At 37.1% G+C, this 22850-nt stretch overlaps 1 protein-coding gene across 2 annotated transcripts in view; it reads left to right on the plus strand.

Moving 5' to 3' along the window:
- The window catches only part of SH3YL1 (SH3 and SYLF domain containing 1), a 50265-nt gene that overhangs the window by 19977 nt on the left and 7438 nt on the right, over positions 1 to 22850 (plus strand). The window contains exons 7-9 of one of the 2 annotated variants that reach the window (XM_037393062.1): positions 1441 to 1603; positions 2278 to 2350; positions 3068 to 3124. In XM_037393062.1, the coding sequence (XP_037248959.1) occupies positions 1441 to 1603; positions 2278 to 2350; positions 3068 to 3124 (293 nt within the window). The remainder of the gene's footprint in view (positions 1 to 1440; positions 1604 to 2277; positions 2351 to 3067; positions 3125 to 22850) is intronic. The other variant, XM_037393061.1, reaches the window with a different exon arrangement.

Here is a 22850-nt window from a genome sequence, read left to right on the forward strand (position 1 = left end):
AACTTGGGGAAATTGATTTAATTTATTGCCAGTTAATATGAGAGTAGGATAATGAGAAATAAGAACAAACAAAAAAAAAAAAAACCCACCACCTTCTCCTCACCCTTCTCATCTTCCTGGGCTCAACTTCACTCCCAGCTTCTGTTTCCTCCCACTGAGCAGCACAGGGGGACTGGGAATAGGGGTTGCGATCAGTTCATCACACGTCTCTGCTGCTCCTTCCTCCTCATGCTCTTTCCCTGCTCCAGCATGGCGTCCCTTTCACGGGAGAAAGTCCTTTGTGAAATTCTCCAGCATGGGTCCTTTCCATAGCCTGCAGTTCTTCATGAATTATTCCAGTGTGGGTCCTTTCCACAGGGTACAGTCCTCCAGGAACAGACTGCTCCAGCATGGGTCTCCCACAGCGTTACAGGTCCTCACAGAAAACCTGCTGTTGTGTGGGCTCCTCTCCACAGGTCCTGCCAGGAGCCTGCTCCAGCATAGGCTTCCCATGGGGTCACAGCCTCCTTTGGTCATCCACCTGCTCTGACATGGGGTGCTCCATGGGCTGCAGGTGGATAACTGCTCCACCGTTAACCTCAATGGGCTGCAGGGGACAGCCTGCCTCACCATGGTCTTCACCATGGGCTGCAGGGGAATCTCTGCTCCAGCACCTGGAGTGCCTCCTCCCCTTCCTTTTGCACTGACAGAGTTGTCTCACTCACATATTCTTACTCATCCCTACCAGTTCCTACCCCTTACTAACACTGTGCCATCTAAACCCAACACAGTACTGTAGAAGACAGGTATTGAGGTATGCACTGCATAATAAGAAATACTGTTTTCAAACAAACAACAAAAAAAGAATTGGTGTAGAGTGCCACTGAACTGGAGAAAATAGCCAGCTTATGGAATGCTGCTTCCTTGGTGCAGCCTGGTAAGTTTAAAATATAAGGAGTCTCTGAGCATCTGGCACTCGGTGTTCTGTGTTTATGAAAACTTTGATTTTGCTAATAGCAGCAAAGACTAACACTGATCTTCATGACAGCATGTTAATAACTTTTAGCTATCTCCATTCATAAAATTAAGGCTCCAGTGTTTCCATTAAGGCATTTTGCTATGTCATTAAGGAATATATTACAGTGTTTTGAAAAGTGGTCTGTGTTTCTTCAGTTTGCTTTGTGATTGGCTTTCAAATGGTCTAGTTGATGCATACTTGCATGACCAGGAGCAAAATACTACTCGTAAAGAACATTTTGAAATAAGGTGGTAGGTAGGCATTCAAGTTTGCTACAATTATTTATTGTTACAAATGTACAGCATTGAACTTGTTCTGTCTTTTCTCAATAGAAGATCAGTAGGAAAATGCAGGGCCAGGGACCTGGGGGAAACATTGGCACGAGATGAATTTACCTAGACATTGAAATGTAATGATAATCAAATACTTTTCTTTTGTTTCAGGTTTTATGGACAGGATATTCGTGCTAGTGCAATCTTACTTGGTGATGTGCCTTTTCCTGCTCAAGCAGAAGATCTTTATGAAACTCTAGCATCCTTCACTGAAGTATATGAAAATGAAGAGCAAAAAAATAATCCAGGAAAAGCTGTAAGGGAACAAAGACGGGTTTGTGCACCTCTTTTTCACATAGGCTTTTTCTATTACTGAACTGTTCCTTGCTAGGAGTAATGTTGATGTTCATGTGGCATTCTTAACATCTCTATTGGATGCTTAAAGGCAGAACACATTGCAAATGCTGCATGGGAGTAATACATTCGTTCAAGTATTGCCCTTGTAGGCTCTTCTGGACATGAATGATATTGATTTTGCTTTGCATCCTCCAGAATAACAAAGTATACCCTTGTTTTTATAATAGTGCATAATAAAATCTGAGGTGATGATTAGAAAAGTTTGTTTGACTATTCCTAATCAAGATAATCCGCAAATAATAAGCATACTAGGTTTGACGTGGATATTTTAATTTTCCTACTTTTTCTGTCTTTCACTCAATCACATTTACAATACAATACTAAGACTGTAGAACATGTTTTCTTGTAGATGCTGATGTTACTTACAGGCAGTCATTTACCTTTATCTTTGTTAAACCTGTAGTGAGTTACTTCACAGTCATGCATATGTCACTAGTTCTTTAGTATGTTTCTCAAGTTCGTACAGTTTCAGTAGAGAAAGTGATTTTATTTTGGTTTTTTCAGTGTAACTTGACATACCTCTAGTCTCTGAAGTTGCAATCTACTTCCAGGTCTGATACGACTTTTTGTAAAAAAATTTGTATATTTTAGGTAAATGACCCACCTGCTAGGCCATCATCAAGACCAGAGCCACCTAAACCTGCTGTTAGACCAACACCACCAGGTTAAAAACATTTTGATAATAATTAATTTATTCCCTATATAAAAATAAAGCATTAAAGATAAGGAATGTTACACAATTATTATAGTAGTATCTAACTCTAAAAATATTTTGCTAATACTCTTCCTTGGGAAGCATGTTGGAATAGTGCCATGAATGATAAAGGGTAAAGGTTTTGTTTGTTTCATATTAACAAACTTTCTCACTGACAGATTTGCTATAGATACAGTGTATGTATAGTTACAGAAGCATGTAATAGTTCAAAGGAAGCATTCATGTTTATTGAATATGTAAAAGCCCCATGGTTCAATGAAACTTCTTAGTAAAAACAGTAGTCCTACTAGAAACTGCTAGTCTTATTTCTAGAAACATCTGGCTTCTAGGAAACTTAGTTTCTCTTTTAGGTTGTCGTTACCTTTCAATAGGTAGAGGTCTTCCAGTAGAGCAGAGGCGGCAGAGTTTTGGCTCTGTAACGGTTTGTTACTTGTCTACCTAAGTGCTCTCATTGAAAGTGAGGCTTTACTGTGCAGCTTTTGTTGTTAACTTGATTTATTTCTGTGGACAAGGATATAAGGCAAGGCCCTTATTTGTTTCTTCTGTACTGCTCCTTAGATAACTGCAATAATTTTGTAACTATTGAACATGTATTAGAAAAGTAGTATATGAAATAAGCAATATGTTAGTATATCATATAACTTGCTACTTTATTTTCTTTTTCAGCTAAAAAGAATACAAACAAACTGTATCCTGAACTTCCAAATGATTATGCCTCTCTGAGTGAGTACTAAGCGTACACATACTTTATTAATGCAGTGTGGAATCTGAGAAGACGTAGAAGTACTGTAGAAGACATCTAACAGTAGCTGGCCATGTGTGTTTTTCTTTATTGTCCATGTGTTAAAATAAGATGCATGCCTTGTATGCTTTCCTGAAAATATTCGTAACTGTGAATCTTACTCCCAGGCTTTATATTCCAACAACCATGTTCTTTTTCTGAACAGCAAAGTTCTTTTGCTTGATTCGGTGAGCTTGAAAAATGCTGGTTTATGTTACCACCTAATTGAAGTGAAAAAGAAAGCTGATGTAACAAGCTTGTGTCCAAGTCCTTATGCAAGGTACTATGACTCCTCTTCTAATTAAAAGTGCTTCCACAGGTCATATCTGATTATGCTGGCATAAACATAGATTTCCATTGCAGTTACACTCCTTGAAGTTTTTGTATTGAGTTGAGGTAACTGCATTATACTACAAAGATACTACTTGTTCATTGTTCAGTTCTGATTCTCTTAAGCTTAAAGCAGTTTCAGCTCTAATAGGAGAATCTTACTCTGTAGTATTTGTAATGTAACTCTTGAACTGTGAGACCCATCATCTGCAAACTTGTGACCTGTTAGGGAAAATTTTATAATAAAAGTGGTTATGTTCATTTGGCTGCTGTAGTGTTCTCTCCTACCAGGAGTCTCATCTTTCACAGGTAAAAGACTGTTAGCTGTTTCAAATTTGGTGAAATAAATTATTCACCCATGAAATATATTCTCAATTTGATAAATAAATGCTTTAGTGGTCTCTTCTAAGTGGTCTCTACTATGACCAAGGCCTTCCATATTTTACACTTATATATATGTTTATATGTATGTGAATATGTACACACATTTTCATACATTGCATGCACTACTTGGAAATAAAATTAAATAAAACCTCTCTTCTTTTACTGTTGAAAATGTAGCTAAAATCAAGCTTGATAATAGATCACAGTGAAGAGTATTTCAGGCAGAGTACTGTGATTTAACACAGTATTTAAACACTGTTGTCTGAAGGCCAAAATCATGAACGCAGTTTTTATTTCTTGGTTCATGTAAATAGAGATTTTCACTAAAAATTAAGACGTTATATGTGTCATTGTCTTTATATTCTCCTTCATATCTTCTCTCTATGTGTGGCATTGATGTGTGTGTCTGTTGAGGGCACCAGCATAGGAGGATCTTAAGCTGAGCTGTTGATGTGACTTCTGCAGATCAGAGACTTCCTGAGAATCAAAATTTGCTGTTGTGCTGTAGCACTTTTACCATGAAAAGTGTGATGATTCTAGTGATCTGTACTCAGTAGCTGTCATCCAAAAACAAAGAAAAATTGGTCTTCTGGTCATTAAAACTAAATTTTCCCAGTCTTAAAAAAAACCTGACCAACTGAGAAGTTGTTTCTAAAGCAGCAGGAAAAACTTGCACACACATTTGCTATACTAAAAAGAGTGTTCTTCCATTCAGGTGCAAGTAAAAAGGTAAAAATCTTCTAGTGTCATTTGTTGATGGCTTTCAAGATTCATTGAAGTCAAAACGTAGACTCAGTCAGTCTGCTACTGAGGATTCCTAATGATTTCTAGAAATACACAAGTTTATCTTTCAGCAGTGTAAGAGGCAGTAGGATCTTGTGTAAATGACACTTTCTGCAAGAAATCTTGTTTTGTAAATTTCTGTTGACCTTACAAGCTTGGCATGGTATATTTTGCTTTCTGTGGCAGACTCTATTTCCATAGGTAACAGTTCAAATGCTGTCTGAATCCACAGAAGTGGTATATGTTTCTGAAGGCTGAGGAATTGGTCTATCAGAGGGAAAAAATCAAAGTTGAAGTCAGTTCCCCTGAGTGTCTCAATACTGTAGCCTACATGCATGTTGGTGGGGGGCTGGAAGAGGGTTGCAGTCCCTCTCACATCAGTAACAAAGGGTGTATTAATGCTGGGTGATAGACTACAAGGAGCCTTAAGGCCATACCTCCTGTCAATAATCTCTTCCTGCCTGCTTATAGTCCAGATGATTTCAACAGAAGCTGTTACTCGTACTAGCCAATCTTTATTGCAGGATTAGTTGCTGCAACGGATGTTCTGCAGTAATTTGAAAAAAAAAAAAAAAAAAAGTTCAACATTTTTTTGTGTCTTTCTAGTTTTTAAAAAAAGTTTTTAGATAACTAATAAAAGACTGCTTGGAACTAATCTTTAGGAAGCTACATTTGGTGTGTAGTGGCTGCTGCAGGGATAGATCTTGATGTTGAGTAACAAGCCTGTCTGGGTTGCCAGTAGCTTACTGTCTTAGCTTAGACTTGCTTTTGAGCAGAGAGGGGGCTGTTTGGCATTGTGTTATGAGGCTTTGGTTTTGCAACAGTAACAAAAGTAGTAGAAAGGCTGAAATAATTAATTCTTCTCATTAGTTGGAAGAAGAGCTAGACTTGTGGATGAAACATTTTTAATTATTTTATGTGGACCTGAATTATCTAGATAGGTAATGTAATATAACCTATGTCAAATGCAAGAAGGATGTTAAATGAAAAACATGTTTTTCTAAATTGATAGTATGATACTTGAACTCAAATGCAAGTAGATGTTTTTCATATAACTGAATAATACTTAAGGTAATTCACTTAGTTGTAAAATCAGGTTCAGTAATGCTTTAAAATGTTTCCAGAACCTTGGAAATACCACAAATATTTGTAAAAAAAATGAAAAAAAATAATATGTAGACACTTTTTACAATTAAAAAAAAACCAACAACAATAACTAATAGCTGATACAGTTATTGTGATTCAGTGAAGTATGAAGTTTCTACAGTAGTTGAGATTTTTCTGGAGACCGTTCAGACAAATTAAATTTGCTTATGAGTATGAAAGTTCATGCCTCCTCCCTTACTAGAATTAGGGACTTTTGGCTTCATTTTTCTACTTGTCCCCTCCATGTTGTACAAGCTAGTAAAATGTCCTTCCAAACTTTATTACCACAATCTAGCTTTATCAGGATAGAAGGTTTCTGTGGAGTTCTGTACTACTTTGGTAACATCAATGACTTGTGGTTCTTTAGTGGACTACTTGGGCACTGTAGAGTCAAAAGAAGTTTATTAGGACAATTTTTTTAGATACATGAGGTTGATAGTTTGTCACACTAGAATATCTAATCCTAAATACTTAGGTTTTCATTAGTGTCATGATTTCTAGTTATTTCTGCTTGGGATTCTGCCATGGAGCAGCAAGTAATCAAAAATGTCGATAAATTGTTACTTGACTTACCTGTCTGTCCTCCTAACTGCTGAATACTGTACAATTCTGGAAACGTTGCAGTGATGCAATTTGCCAGTTGAACTGGTAGCAGGAGTAGCGATCTGCTGGTAAATGTAGGAGCTGAGGTAGAGTGGCAGGAACTGAATCATTAACAGGCAATTTGTTCAGAATCAGAAGTCAGATATTGTTTTCACTTTTTCTTCAGCTCAGCTAATCAGAAAAGGACTGGTTCACGTGTTTGGAAAAGAATCACTTAAAACTGCTAAGATGCTGAAACAATCAGGAAACAGATTGAGGCAGGAATGGAGATTTTTATATTTCTCTCAGAAACACTGGTTTTCTTACCTTCCACAAGTACTCAAAGCAAATGTTTTTAAATTTTATCTTGGGGGAAAATGTGAGCCCTTTTCTTTTGACTTTTTGAACTGAATAAATTATCTGTCTGCAGACATTGAACTCTTAGGACTATTGTGCATAAAATCATCACACCCAAACTTGATTGCAGTAAATGTTTATCAAAAAACCAAATGAAATATGAATTGTAACTATTTTTTTCAGCAGAAACTTTTCACTTTGAAAATTATATTAAAATATTAACAGATTGTTACTGCCCCATTAGGCATATATTTGTATTCTTACATACTGAAAGAAGTGCTATGTCAAGCCTACTGATGAAGACGGAGGCAGATGAGAAATTTGTCACTGTTTTTAAGAAGCCAAAAAACCCCTCCTTCCTTCAATGATGGTTTGAATGATTTGTCAACTCGTTATTAAAAATTCATGCCTTCCCATATGAATTTGTCTGCAGCTTTCAGACAGTGATGTTTGTGGCTTTCTTCACTGTATTAAAGAGCCCTTTCCTACCCAGAGGGGTTTTTTTTGTTCACCTCTTGTTCCCTTTGAGACACTTGTGCTGTAATCAAATCACCTTTTGATCTTCCTTGATCTTTCTTTTGATTGCTAAACAGATTGATGAGCTCTTTGTCATATGTCATTTTCTCTTTCCTCTCAGATTTTAAGTAGCGCTACAAATAGTGAATACTTAGATGTGAGCTCACTGAGATCAATAAGGTTTGGGCTCCTAAAAGCTATAATGAATTTGGACTAAACTCCAGTCCTTACCATTTATATTATTTATTTATTCATTTATTAACCTTACATATTGCTACTCTATGTTAAAACAGTTGAGATACTGTCAACCCTTTTTGATTAGGTGGTACCATGAGGTTGTGGTAGACTTAATTGTGTTGACTAAATCCCTCTCAGAGCTGCTGCCTTTCATGGTTACAGTTCTCCAGGGGTCAGGTCTTGCCCAATTCTCTATAATTTCAGAGATGATTTCAATGTTTCTTTCGGTAACCTATGAATGCCAGATGGTTCAGTAATCGATGAAAATATGTTTGCAGTGAGAATTTCAAGACAGGTTTTCATGCCTCCCTAAGTGTATTTTTGTCAAGGAAACTTGAGGGTCTGTGTGTGAATTTCTTTTTGTTAGTACAGTATGGTGTGCGTGGCTGGGTTTGGGTTTTTTTGTGGCCAGTTACAAACATGTTAACTAAGCCAAAACAATTACATGAACTAAGAATTCATAGAATGCTTCTGAAGTAAAAAGCTTTAAAAAAAATAAAAATGTATCTTGCAGCTCTCTGAGGGCAATAGCATAATCTTACTTGTGACTCCACCTCCTGTTTCACTTATTTTACTTGCATGCCTGTTCTGCAGCTCAGTTTCCATCTGACTTATGATCTTGTTATTTATAGAGCTGCTACCCTGTAAGATATTGATCAATTTCAGGGAAAAGACAAAATATAACCTGGAACGTGAACGTGATTCTAGCTGTCTGTGCATTAATTAATACCTCTGTACTTCTAAGTGTACAGCTGAACTTGTTTAAACACAATGTAGTGAAACAATAGAAATTTTAGATAGAGCTGCTGAAAGAGAGCATTACCCTATGTGCATGCAAATTTAAATAGGCTTGCTTGGCTAAATGTGTATTGCAACAATCACTTTATTTTTCTGATATGCTTCTCGACTTAATTTTAACAAACTAGTATTACTTGGAACAATTCAAAATTAACTAGAAATCTAACATACAGGTATTTATATCAGCTATGCAGTTCCACATTGAGAAATACCCTTGACAAAAATAAATACTAAGAACTGCACAGTAAGAGAAATGTAAGTGTGCCCAGATCTCCTTTTGATAAGTGTCTTTTGAATTGGGCATTTTTATTGTAATTAAGACTAAAAGCCACAATAGTAGAGTAAAAGTACTTCATCAGTTTTGGAGCCAATAAAATTCAGGTATCTCTGTGGTCTCAGGCTAACTTTTTCCCCAGTGTAATACCTGAATTTTTGCTTTTTCTTTGTTGTCAGAAAACATGTGTAATGTCTGTCTTCCTAGAATATTGTCAATATTGCAGTTGTTGCTTCTGTCTGTTCTGGATCAAGATGATTTTAAATGGTGTCATCATTCTGAAGATTTATTTGGCAGCTTGAATTGTAGCAAAAATTAATCAAAAGCTTTTAACTTTTAGTTCCATAAGATTATAAAATGTTTTTTGTACCACACTATCTGCATAGACCCTGGAAGGGAGAAGGGATCCAAAACCTGTTGTTTTTAAGAGCGGAGGAAGACTCCATGTTTAACAATGAGGGGGAAAATGTGTTTTGCTTTTGAACTGCAAATGAAAGCATCCATGGAAACATGATTTATTTCTGTCACTGAGACTAGCTGATATTTCAGAAACATTGGCCGTGAGTCATTTTCATAGGCAGTAGAGTGTACACTTTTAAAAGTGTGTTCGTTAATGGGAATATGAGAACTTGGAGATAAATGGAATAGTCTGCTCCACCTGATGGAGTGCTGATAAAGGAAGCCCTTCTTTCAATTGAATTTCCTGTATTTTCCTGGGATATTTCTGAGGTGTTACTCCTTGTAGGTAAGAAAGTTACCTGGTTAATGAAATTGTTTTCCCATTGTGTGCCTTCATGGGGAAGTGGAGTAGACATTTTTTATCGTGAATAAAAAATACTGATTTCAATAAATAACTGAAAACTGGATAAAATAGTTAAAATAACAAGCTCCAATAAAATCACATGTGTGCATATTCCTTTAGGTGCTGTGGATGTGCTGTGCCATGTATTTGGAACTGAAAAAAAGCCACCTTTCATTCTTAAGTTCATGAATCCTTTCCAAGAAAGGCAAAGATTTGCTATAGGATCAAGTAGAACTATTTCACATTGTAAGCAAGAAGCCTTGTCAAGCTGTGCAGTAATCTGTTCCTTCTATACTATAATTTGAGGAGGAACTCCAGCAGATTATGAACTGTAGAATCAGTAAGACAGCCCAGTGTGACTAATAGATATTTGTTTTAGAAAATTTTTACAAAGTGAGATATATGATGTATCTGTCATAATCCTTCATTACATTGTCTACTACTTCAGTAAACGTGAAGAAGTTAACCCCCTGGAAAGTAAAGTGCCTTTTTGTGTGTATTTTTTTTTAAGAGTTTTATCTAAGCTTGGTCTATTTTTGTGTTTTTCGTGGCAAGGCTTGTGACATGTTTATATTTAGTTACCAGAAAAATAAAACATCCATCTGGTGGTCCCCCACAGTATTAATTTTCTTGCTATTATGAGCTCTTTCTTAATACTAACCAAACCCAGGAAATCCCAGGAAATTATTTTTGAGACTGTTTTTATCCATGATTCACTTTTACTAGGATCGTACTGTTACTATTGTGAATGTAATAAGTCAGATAATCAAGCTGCTTATGGCTTATGTTGTGGCAAGCTGAGAGGAAAATATGTAGCATGCAGGACTTCACTGGTCACACTGAAACAAATAACTTACTGCATATAATCAGCTAACTCAAAATACAACGCCGCACAGAGAGATTGAGGTCAGACGTGCTAGAATGAAATTGGGGTCTTTCTGATGTGTTGCGTGCAGTGGCAGAGAGCTGTTATTCTAAGTATGAACCAAATATACTGATGCAGGGAACAATATTTTTTTCTTGGCATTTTTTAATGGCTTAGAATAAAAATTAGGAAATTAGAGCTAAATCATAGGAAAAATCTCCATGCAATCTCTAGTTATTTTTTTAAGTGTAAAGCACTATTAAGATGATAATTCTGATTGGCATCAGTAAAAATGTGAAATTGTTCATGTAAATATAAAATTGTTAAATAGTATAGGTTAAAAGTCTTTTCTCTGAGGCCCTTGTAAAGCATGCAGCTCAATGTTTTAGCATATTTATGAAATATATGCTTCAAAAGTTGTTTCAAAGCTGTGAACTGCTTGAGATAGTATTTTCTTTCTGTATTGTTTAAATAGTAGGACAAAGGCAAGTTTAAATTGCTTTCCTATCTTTTATCTAGAAAAGCCTTTGGGAGTATGGGAGATTCTGCTTCATTAATACTAATAGAAGCCAAACAGAACATTGAAGTACCTCAAGGAAGTGATAGATATACAGGATTTCTATCCAGACTGCGGCAAAATACCCTGTGCTTGATTGACTTGAGATGAAAGTTAACACTGGTCTAAGAAATTGAGATTGTTTTGCAGTAACAATAGGCTGGTGCTTTACATATCTGTCTTGATAGTTAGGGACTAGAAACTTCACTACATCCTGTCCCCAACATTCCCCTTATCTCTGGTGAGGGACAGGAAAGAGATGGGAAGAAATGCTGCATGTCTGTTCCTGGAAAGATACTGAACATCTACTTTATACTATGTGCTAAAAGAAGACCGATAATACTTTCCTTTCTTGGGATATATATTTATTTATTTATTTACCCTGATGGAACAACCGCATTTTCCACGAGCAGTAAAATTAAGTGCTATGGTTTCCCCAAAAAGCAATGTCTTCTCTGTCATGGAGGGACCTGGGGACCTGCATGTATCTTGGCTCTGCTAGTTCAGTTTTACATCGTGCAGATCAGCCAGCTGGATATTGTTGATTTGAACCAAGGTCATTCGCATTTTGTGGAAAAACTGTTAGTTCCTGAATAAGAAAGACGAGGCCTTGCAAAAATAAATCAACAAAGCAAATGCCAATATAAACTGAATTAGTATGACAAATAGCTGTTCTAGAAATGGTGTAATGATGCTTACTTTTATGAAAATATATGGTTTCAAGAAACTTCTTACCTGTTCATGGAAAGGTCTGGCAAGGATTTTGTTGAGGCATCTCTGGTTATATTCCATTGGGTCTCTCTTTCTCATTAACAATTTTATTATATATTAGGCAACCTTCACACCCTCTTTTTTTCCAGTTGTTTGTTTCTCTAAGAATCTCAACTCTACTCTTCTGGAAGTGAGGTATTATTAATTGTTCATACACTGTGAGAGTTGCACCCCTCTTCTCCCTTTCCTCTCAGTGGTACATGTCTGTGTTCTTAGCAAATTCTTCAGTATTTGGCAAGGAAGGTGTCAAAAAAAGATTAAAAAAAATAAGAAAAAAGAAAACTCTTCTGTAAGGAAAAAATAGAAGGGAAGAAGTTGTTCTATTACACAATTTCATGGTTTGGTCCCTGTCATGAGATTCAGACTGTCTCTTTGCTACTTCTTCCACCAGTTCTGCCATTTGTCAACTACTACTGAAGGATGAGGAAGGATTTGAGATCAGTGGTACAGCTGAGTTTGGGGCAGCAGAGAGAGTCTGGAGGTACTGTTGTGGGGGGAAAATATCCGCCTTCATGTTTGTTGCACATTGGACAAAATAGAGTTAGTGGCCAAATCCCATCTGCAAGCCAGAATTTCCTCATACTGGAACTAAGGCATATTTTTTGTCATAAATGTAGTTACTATCAGCTTTTTATTGTGAAGGAGCATCTACACATCCAGTATTTCACTTGACCTAAAAGCATACATAGCATTTGCATCATGTTCATAAAATTATGAAGATTACTGTCAATACTGTTCTTAAATTGTAACTGAGAGTTACAGAATGTTTACTGTTTCATTTCATGGACTTTATCATAACTGTCTACTTTTTGGCCGGGGTGCTGTAATGAGTATTCAGTGAAGGCTGGCTGTGCTAGCCTGGGAAGCATAACATGAATATGGTGTGGTGATGGTGGCAGTCTAAGTTACTTCATCCTTATGAGGGCGGTTGTTGCAAGTTGCAGATTTTCACTGACCAGTTTAGGCTCTAGTTCATGGATCTGTGCTGTTTCTAGCTCTTACTGAAGCTGTTCAGTGATGAATTAGGGGTATCTACCTTTCTCCTACCAGTTTACACTGTGATCAGATGACACAGGCGTGTGCCCTGTGATACTGTAAGTGAAAGTGCAATTGCTTGGGTCACCATTTGGCAGAGGAAAGGAACATCTGCTGAATACCTTTTGAAGTTACAAGCTGATGGAGCCTGTGGTATAGGTCGAGCTAATAGTGGCTGTATGGGTAGCAGAGCAACATAACGGCAATGAGAATAAGTAATTGTGGCAAGAATAAATCCTAGCATAGATTCCAGCAGCCCCTGAGCCCTTTAATCCATCTAAAGTTAACAAGAATTTTCTATATGTTGCAGATGTTCACATAGCATAAATATGTTATCATGAAAGTGCTAGACTTTGTATTAAAATATTTAGGAGATACCAGTTTTTTTTAACACAAAGCAGTTTCTGAATCTTTCTTAGTGACTTGAAACTTCTTTCTTATTTTCATCTGAATTTATTCTTAGCAAGATTAAATTGGTTTTGTCTCATGCTTTCCTATTCTTTAGCTAAAATACTTTTCTGTCTTACTCCTTTGTCTGGTAGTAGTAACCTCTTTCACCTGAGTTTTATTCTGTGAAACTCATTTTCATTTCCCTTTGAAAAAAGGCTTTCTATTCCTGGTCATCCAGTTTTAAACATCAGTGACGAGACTTGCCAACAACACTTCAAATGAGGCCTTGTGCCTAATGTTATTTTGTCTGTTTCCATATGAGATACCTCTTCGTCTCCTATAGGTTTTTTTCTTTTAAACTGTTTTTTCTAAACAGTGCAGAGAAGTTTTTCTCCTTGCAAGGCTGAAATAAATTTTCAATTAGTATTTCACAAAACATTATGCTAAGAACCTGGCAGAAACTTTATAGAATTAAGTTGGGTTTACTGCTTTTTTTTTTCTTTTTTTTTCTTTTTTTTTTTTTTTTTTGAGGCTGTAGATTGTTTTCCAGACTGGGCTAAAAGCTAAGACTTCTATCACGTGAACTAGCTCATGTGCCAGTAACACATTAGTAGAACTTTTGAATGTCACAGTACAGAGATTTGAGAAGCGAAAGGCAGAGACGGCATTTTCAGGTTGAGGTGTTAACGCAGTATGTGTAGAAGAAACACAGAGAAGCTTATCAACATAATAAAAAGTCCGCAAATCATCAGTTTTACCTAAATAAAGCAGTGCTTGGTTCTCATTACTGTACTGTATTTTTCAGAGTATGAAAGTTATGCTTGGCATTGCATCTCAGCTTTTGCAGTATGATTTCAGCACTGGCATTATTTGCATTGATGTAGTCTTGAACATAATAAAGCCCTTGACATTGATATAGTTTATTGGACCATTTCAGTTTGAATGAAAATTTAAATATTTTTTTTAAAGGCAGAAAAATGCAAAAAGTAATCAGCAAAAGTACTGTTATGGAATTGAGTCTTGCAAGCAGGAGGTGGGTTTTTTATATCCTAAATATCAAATACATCCACAGATGCTTGACTAAAAAGGCACTTCTTTAATGCAAAAGCTGAGTGTGCTGAAACAAAGATAGAAAGCATTCCATCAGCAGATGAAGATGATGAGCCAGCATGTTCCCTGGTAGGCCAGAAACTCAAACCCAGTGAAATACATTTCATACTGAATGAGCTTAATTTGCATAGTAACTTAAACTTTAAATATAGTCTGCTCTGTTTCAACCACCAATAAACCCACCAGTTTTGTTTGCTAGACATGACACTGTTCAGTAGTGACACAAGTTGGTGACATGGAAGCTGCTCTGAAATGGTCCATTTCCAGTCTGTGTGGAAGAGGTCAAAAATACTTGAGCCTTTTTCTGGGTTTTGTGAGTCTATTCTAGATATGTGTATACCACCTTCATTCCATGCACACACATTTGTAGCAGATTATTACTGTCTGTTGGAGCTCTGGAGCAAAATTAAGGGTAGCATATGTTGTACAGAATGTCTGTAGCTGACTCTGCTTTGTACTGTCGTTTAACAACAAGTATTAAACATGAAATAGTTTTTTTCCAGCCACCATTTTTTGTTAATGGAGAACTTAGTTATTAAGTTATTGCGGAAATCAGCCAGAGGGCTTTGTGACTCTGGAAACCTGGACAATGTACCTAGTTAAACTAATACATAATGTCTAGCTCTGCAACTAATTCAGAAAATGGGCTTTGCTGAGATGGTTCCCATGGAAGTGGAAGAGGGCTTAACATTTGGGTTTGCACTCCTTTCTAGGACTGGGGTGTATGTGTAATACCGAGAGGTATTGAAGAGTGTAGTTCCTGGAATGATACAGGTGTTCCTTGATGTTATCCAAGGTACCTTGAACATTTTGAAATTGCCTTAAATCTACAGCTGCTCTAACAAAATAGACATCGGATCTTCTCAATGCGGGACACTACTTTGCCTGTAAGTGATTGTAGAATAGAGCAAAGCAACTGGTGCCTGCCCTCCCTGTTCAGAGCAGGTTTGTGTAACTGATTGCACAAAGCAGCATTTGTGGGGGCATTTAATGAGCACTGCTTTACTGCAGTGTCAGTGGAGCTCAGTTACCCCAAAAAGTCCATCCTCATTTTCTTAATTATGAAGAAGGAATTGTTTTCAGATTTCAATGTTGAATTTAAATACTTTGAAAATTTTAAGAAACTTTTTTCATAAAGTAGAGAAAGACAAGTGGTTTTGTTTACCTACCGAAAACAAGCCATAGTTAGAGGCAAAACAACAGCTAAAGCAAGAGATTATTTGTTCTGAGCATGGTTTGCTCAATATCGTGTCTCCTGGCCTTTGATCAGATTAACATTATTGGAGATTAATTGGATCAGCGGTGGCATATGACATACTTCAAGTATCTGTACAGAAAGATTTTTGCTTATATCTGGTTATAGCAGATTAATACCTGTAGATATAAAATGTCAAATCTAGTGTGCATATGTAGGCCTCCCCAGACATCTGTTAGTGAGATCTGAGATTGTTGTTTTGTGTATACTGAGGGTTTTCTGAGGTGAGTCTACTTTTGAAAAACAGAATCTAAAAGGTCATTAAGGAAATTAGTAGTTTAACGTGGATGGGACATTTGAGATTTCACTTGTAAGACTGAAGAAACACTTGGTTTGTAATTTGTCCAGAAACAACTAAAATAAAATTTGTAAGTAGCTGTTCCCCTCTAGAAGCTGAGATAAAATCCTTTCTTCTTAGGTTAAAGGCTGAGAGGTGTGATCTAAGAATATGGAAGATGAAGCACGTTAGTTTGAAAAAAGAACTGATATGTATAGTGGTGTGACTCAAGAACTGAAATTATTTTCATGGCTTGTAGTAGTATTTAGGATACACTTGGTCTACTATTTTTCTTTCTGAATGAGAGTTGCATGGAGACATTTTTCCGAAGTGGGCATTAACACATGTAGTATCTTGTTGCCATACAGGACCTGAAAAGTTAGTATCTTCAGAGATTCTTAGTGTGTAACATAGTACGATACACTGCTGCTTTATTCCCCTTTTCCTCACCCCCACTGGCTGATGTTTCGTGTTCTCTGAGAGAAGACAGACATGACATCTTTAGTATACTGCCGCCTTCTTTGTTTAATAACTCATATGGCACTTCCTTTCATCCTGACTCTCCTTACTTCACTTCCATCTTAAGTCTTTAAACACAGACCAGTTGCCACTTTCTAAAAATGCTGCTGCTTTAGGCCTTTTGACAGGCATAGGGAATGATAAAACCTGAGAATGGACATTGCCCAATAAGTGCCCAGTAAGTGAATCTTAACATTATGAAGTTTTTTGTTTCTCCTTATCATGATGATGTAACCTAGGAAATTCAGTGATCTGACTTAATTTTTTTGCAACCTAGCCATGAACGTGAACTCAACATCACCTTTGTGGGTCTGAGTCCCAACTTTGAGCCAAACAATATTCGTTAAAAAGTACTTACAAATAGTAAAGCCTCAGACTTCAAATGTCATCAAAGCATGGACTGTTAATTGCATTAAACTTTTATATCCATGAAGCATTACAAAGATAAGTATTCAGTATCCAGTGAACTATACCTAATGAAGTCTTAACCTCCAATTTTTATACCAGTTTTCCAAAAGTCACATGGAATAAGACACTGTATCTGTCATGTTTTTATTATTGCATGTGGCCATAAAGTGGGTATTTTGAGGCAATATTTTGTAACATCACTGTGGAAATTTTTTTTCGTTGTTTGCATTCTAGCAAGTAAATGAGCCAGTCATTTTTTAATAAAGGAATTATGTAATACATGCAAGAGGTTTTTAAACTTGAAGAAATATTCAAACTGGTAGTCATATCCGTTGCAAGCCACAGATTTTCTATTTCAATAACAGAATGCTGATTTCTGTTGCAGTTTTCAATATTTTTGATTGCTTTCTAAACTCCAAGTGGAAAAATTAATGGTAACAAAAGATATTTTTTTTGTTGTATGTGTGCATGTAGTTAATAATCATAAAATTACGTACTTTTGTAGCTTTATTTTTTTACATCTTAGAGTATGTGTTTTTCTGTGTTTTCAGAGGTATTCTGTGCATTTTTTACTGTTATCATAACATAGATGTAATAGTTTCCATTGTTTTGTTTCTAAGGAGACAAGTTTAGTCACATGCACACGTGCTTTCAGACAACTGAACTATTTCTAAGATTGTGTTTTAGAATATCAACAAAGTGTGTCTTCAGTTGTTTCTTTTTTCTAACCCCTTAGAATTATTATGATCAAACCCACTGTTAATTCACATATCTTGAATTTAAAGCTAGCCATTCTTGGTTTAAAACTCTTGTTTAAAAGTTTAAAATTTAGTAATGACATAAGACATAAGATGCTTAATTTTAAAGGACTGAACAGCTTGTAGGAAAGGGTATGTAGGAATAATTTGTGATTTCCTCAAAAATCCAGAACTAAGCCTTACGTTTTCCACACACTCCCTCTCAGTTCCCTTCCAATGCTGTTTTGACTATCCCTGACACAATTCACCTAAAAATCAAATCTCTGTGGGGCATAACTTCATGTTCATCAGTTATCTTCATAGCTGCTGTTTTACATATTAGTTCACAAGTAGATGTAAAATGTAATTGAAACCAAGAGCGTAAGTTTAGATGTAGTAAAAGGTAGATGTTCCCCAGTACAACTGATCATACCTAACCAAGACATAGGGTTTGCCTCTTTCTTGAAAAAGGTGCTGTGTCACTGAGACTATTAGTTTCAGCTTCATAATTCTTTGGAGAAAAAAAGAACTGAAGAATTAGTATTATATTGAACACACCATGCAGTTTCTTTCTCCATATTGGTAGTCCAACACACAGTGCTTTGCCTTGAACCTGATTAATGCTGTTCTTAACTGTTTTCTAAATTAATATCAACAGGTCAATTTTAGGCATGTTTCTTCAGTCTGTTTGAAATAGCTGCACCATTTAATTCACATGCTGGTATTTCTTCTTATGGTCATGAAACAGATAAAGACACTAATCACAAATCTTTATTTTCCTTCCTAACTTTGCATCCTCTCGTCTTCTGTTTGCTAGCTTCCTTTTTTTTGTCTTTGGGAACCTATTCTAAAGGTTGTGGTGGTGGTGTTGTAACACAGAGATTTCTAGCCTTTCAAAAGCTAGTAATATTTAAACAGTTTATAGATGTAATGACTTTTTGTTAGATTGATGTTAGACTAATAATTAACGTGTGTTCAATATTGTGTTATGTTGAATTCTAATATGGCTGTGAGTTTAAATTTCTGTGATTTGGAATACACCCATTCATAATCAAAATCTGTATCTTTCTATATTCAAGTTTTTTTATGTATACATCCCCTTTATTTTTATTTCTCTTAATCTTCTTTTCTAGTTTTTGTAATTTCATTATCATCCTTCTAAATGCATTTGACCCCTTAGCTCTGTGTTTTCTAACTTTATCACCAGTTCTGCAGCTTTGGTTCAGCTCAGACTTCAGCTAAAAGAGTGACTCTGTTATGTCACTAATACCTCTCCTGTTCCTGTACCTCAACTTTCTGTGGCTTCCAGTTCCTCCAGTGTTCTCAGTTCTCCTTCCCCTTCCATTTTTTCTTTGCTAATTTCTTCATTCATGGCTATCTCCTCATCAAAAAAATCTGTTCTGATAGTTTCCTGTGGTGATTCATCCCAAATATTTTTCTTTTTTATTTTCACATTCAGAAATAAATCCATGATTTCCACAAAATTAATTCTCTGTTCCTTCAGTTCTGTCATCCTTCTATTTAAACAGCTCTATGCTTAATGGTAGAGTGTGAGAAGTCAGTTATCTACAGACCTCTTACCTAATGGTAATATTCTGTTTACTCTTTTTCAAGAGAAATTAGGTTAAATTGAATAGCTGTGGAGAAGAATAAGTACAATAAGCTGAGCAAGGAGCCACTGATATGAGGTAGCTAAGTTATTTTTAGTGTAAGTCTGAAAGTTTAAAAAAAATGTTTTTTTGACTATAAAAAGCATAAGGGAAGGTAAATGCCAAGCAAGAAAGGTTTCAGCCAAAGCCCAATATCGACAAACAAAAAAATAAATGTAAACTAGTAGTGAATTACTTGAAGGTGGACATTAAGAAAACCATCTTACCAGCTGGGGTAGTGCAGCTCTGAAATAGTCTTCCCAGATGACTAATGGGGGGAAAAAAGAGGAGTGGCCAAGAAGATGGTTTAATGTCTGGCAACACACCAAATACCCACCGAAGTCTCAGAGAATGTGCTTTATTTAGTTACATGCTCCCAGTCTCACCTGTATGGAGGTCTTGCATTACTAGATCATTCTTCAGATCCTAGCCAGTGTCGGTCCCCTTTTATCAGTCCGTACCGGGTACCTTTCAGGAGGATCCTAATACAGATATCATGGTTCTGCTTGCCCTCAGCTCATATCTTCTGTAAAATTTATAGCTTTCACAGTTGCAGAAGTTTCTCATTGTTTTATCGTCTGTCTCTGTTTCTCCCAGGTATTAATTCTATCTTGTCGCTTCTTTTTGACCCTCAGTCTCATCCAGCAACGTCTCTTCCCACTGTTAGCATCTCGTCCTCTTTCATCTTATAAAGACCATAGCTGATCATATTGCTGTTACCCAGTCTTCTTTTATCTTGTTTTGGAGTTCTTCAGTACTATGCTGGACCCTCTTCAAAGCAGTTTCTCTTGCACCCAGTTCAAGCCATTGGCTCTGTCTATGCTGATAAATTAAACATTGCCAGGGAATGTGCTTGAGCACTGAAACTTTGTCATTTATTCCATTAAATTGTTACTGGATTCCTGGTATGATTTTGATCTGGGAAAGTTAGTGGGATGTCCTCAGCAGTTTGGAGGTTAGCGTGTGCTAACTGGACAGGGCCAGACTGGCAGCTGGTCTTGGTACTGCTTCATTCACTGGTGTAAATGTTACTTCCAAGTTTCTAGTGACCTTTTTATAAGCACATATTAGGAATTGTATTCCATCATCCCTTAACACGACAGATTAATTGTCATCTGTTTTCTTTGATAATGTTTGTGCTCCCTGAATTCCTTTGCTGGGCTGTCTGTAGTTGCCTTTAGTTCTGTATTTGCAGTGTGTCACTGAGAAGGCATTCTTATCAGCCCTCTTATTTTTCTGTTCAGATTTCCCAGCTAGCTATTGTTTGTCCCTTTTCATTTGCTATGTAATGTTTTCTACAGGCAACTCACAGCTACGTTTGTTCCAGATCCATCTCTTCCTCCCTTACTCTTGTAGTCCTTCGTTAACTAATCATGAATTCAAGCTAAAAATGATCAAATGGAATATGGAACTGTTTGCTGCTGATGAGTGTTGAACACCTGTGATTCTCAAGATCTGAAAGTTCTCACTTTCTGAGAAGTAAGTCCTATAGCTTGTTCTCTGAATACCATTTCACAGATGCAGCCTTTTCTTTCTGTCTCTACTTCTGTCCAGGCTTTTTTCTTGTTTTGATTCAATTGTTGCAGCATCCTTCTCTGACCTTTGCAAATTCAATATTCCTTTCTTCTCATCTAGATTTAGTTCTTGCTTCAGATTTAATTTCCTGACCTATCACTTTGCCCATCTTTTACATTCCTCCACTGACTCCCAGGTTAAATACATCTTTTGAGCTCAAACAGAACCAAAAGCCTCCCTGCCAGATCCAGCTTTCATCCTGTTCTCATGAGTACTACAGACTGGATTCAGTGGTTCACGTACCTACTTCAAAGTTAAGCTTAAGCCATTTCTCTGCCTGCCTTTAGGCATCATCATGGCCAGGTGCTGCCGCATTCCTCAAGTCAAAATTTTACATCTTTAGTTCCTACCATTGTGAGCCCTAGCACTAATTCAGAAGATATCCCTGTCATATATAGTTACCCTGATGCTCTCATACATATATATGGGCATCATATATATAGATATAGTTACCCTGATGCCCTCAGAATTTACTATGTGCTATTTCCTTTGCCCACTCCTTGCCTTCCACATTCTGATGCAGTGTGGTGGATCCAGCAGAAAAGGTGTCTCTGCTGTTTGCAGTTCCTACCCAAAATATAGCTCAATAAGCCTCAAGTCTGAAAATATGAAGGAGGAGGGGCAGCAGTTATCACTGTAGGAACTGGACCAGTTCAAACTCCTATTAACAGTGAATGTAGAAGTCAACTGTTGCTGACTGGATCTGTGCTCAAATTCTGGTTCTACCCTTAAAGCTGACTTTGACTGTGATGCGGTAACTGGTATCTACCTCAGAATGAACCATAAGTCATTTGTTGCTCTTATTCTATCCTTCACATGTCCTGCAAGAATCTAGTGTTATCTTTTAGTTTCCAGATCTAGCTCTATCAGTTGATGAGCACAGCAAGATATTTACTCTTCCCATTTAATGCCTCATCTCATTAGTAATACTGCTTTTGCACCAATGAATCTTTCTCTTCAGCCCCTTATTAAACTCTGATCCTAGTCTGAACCCTAACAGTAACCTAGTTGCTCTGCCAGTCATAGACTAAACTGATTCATTTTTGCAAAAAAAATGAAGTTATCCTAGCTTCTTATGGGACTGCTAGTGAGCATAACTTTTTATCACATATTTGAAATCCTGCTCTCAGCCTAGCTTTGTCATCACAACACATAGTTGTCCTCCTTATTAGACCAGAAGTTAAAGAAGTTCTTTCATTATAATTATTGGTTAAAGCTCATCAATGGCCATGAGCCATTCAGCCTGAACCCAGATCTTTCCTGTGGGGAGAAGACACTTTTGCAAGAACTGTCACAGGGAAGGACTGCTCAGTTCATGTAGCTTAGACCAAAATCAGATCTAAGTGCTTTATTAAATCATTAGTGACAGATAGTTAGCTAGGAATCTATGAAGTATACGTTCAGTTTCAGTATCAGCATTACAGCAAATAATTCACTATATGACAATTGCAAAAAGTTAATAAACACCTGAAGTTTCTAAATGCAACCTCCAAAGTTTCAATTGCACTTCCAGGCATGCATGCACATAAAGTGTTGTGTGGACAAAGCTTAACATTCATGCCGGTCCCCTCTCGTGGGTAGTATGGGTTATGAGCACATGCTGTCTATTCTGGCAGTGCAGGTTCTCCTGCTTGCACAAACCTTTTGTTAGGAGATGTGGGTACTGCAGCGCTAGGGAGCTGCACAAGCACACATACAACACACTAGTCCATATGTTTAAAGCCCCACCACAAAGTCGCATATGCGCAGAGATGTGGGTCCCTTGTCCCGGTTTCAGCTGGACAGAATTAATTTTCTTCGTAGTAGCTGGTGCAGTGCTGTGTTTTGGGTTTGGTGTGAGAACAGTGTTGACAGCACACAGATGGTTTTGGTTGTTGCTGGGTGATGTTTATAGTTTCTCAGGCCCTGCCAGCAAGAGGGCTGGAGGGGCACAGGGAAGGGGAAGGAGACACAGCCAGGACAGCTGACCCGAACTGGCCAAAGAGGTATCCTATACCATGGGGCATCATGTTCCATATGTAAACTGGGGGAGGGGGTGTTGGCCAGGGCCTGCCTATCATTACTTGGGGACTGGCTGGGCATTGGTTAGCAGGCGGTGAGCAGTTGTATTATGTATCACTTGTTTTCTTTTCTCCCTTCCCTTTGGATTTTGCTCCTCTCCCCTTCTCCCTCTTTTTCACTATAACTTATTGTTGTTCATTTTATTTTATTTCAGTTATTAAATTGTTCTTATCTCAAACCTTGAGTTTTACATTCCTTTCCGAGTCTCCTCCCCATCCCTCTGGGTGAGGGGGGAGCAGGCAGGCAGCTGC

Source organism: Falco rusticolus, chromosome 6 (assembly GCF_015220075.1).
Source record: "Falco rusticolus isolate bFalRus1 chromosome 6, bFalRus1.pri, whole genome shotgun sequence".
In the NCBI taxonomy this organism is placed as follows: domain Eukaryota; kingdom Metazoa; phylum Chordata; class Aves; order Falconiformes; family Falconidae; genus Falco; species Falco rusticolus.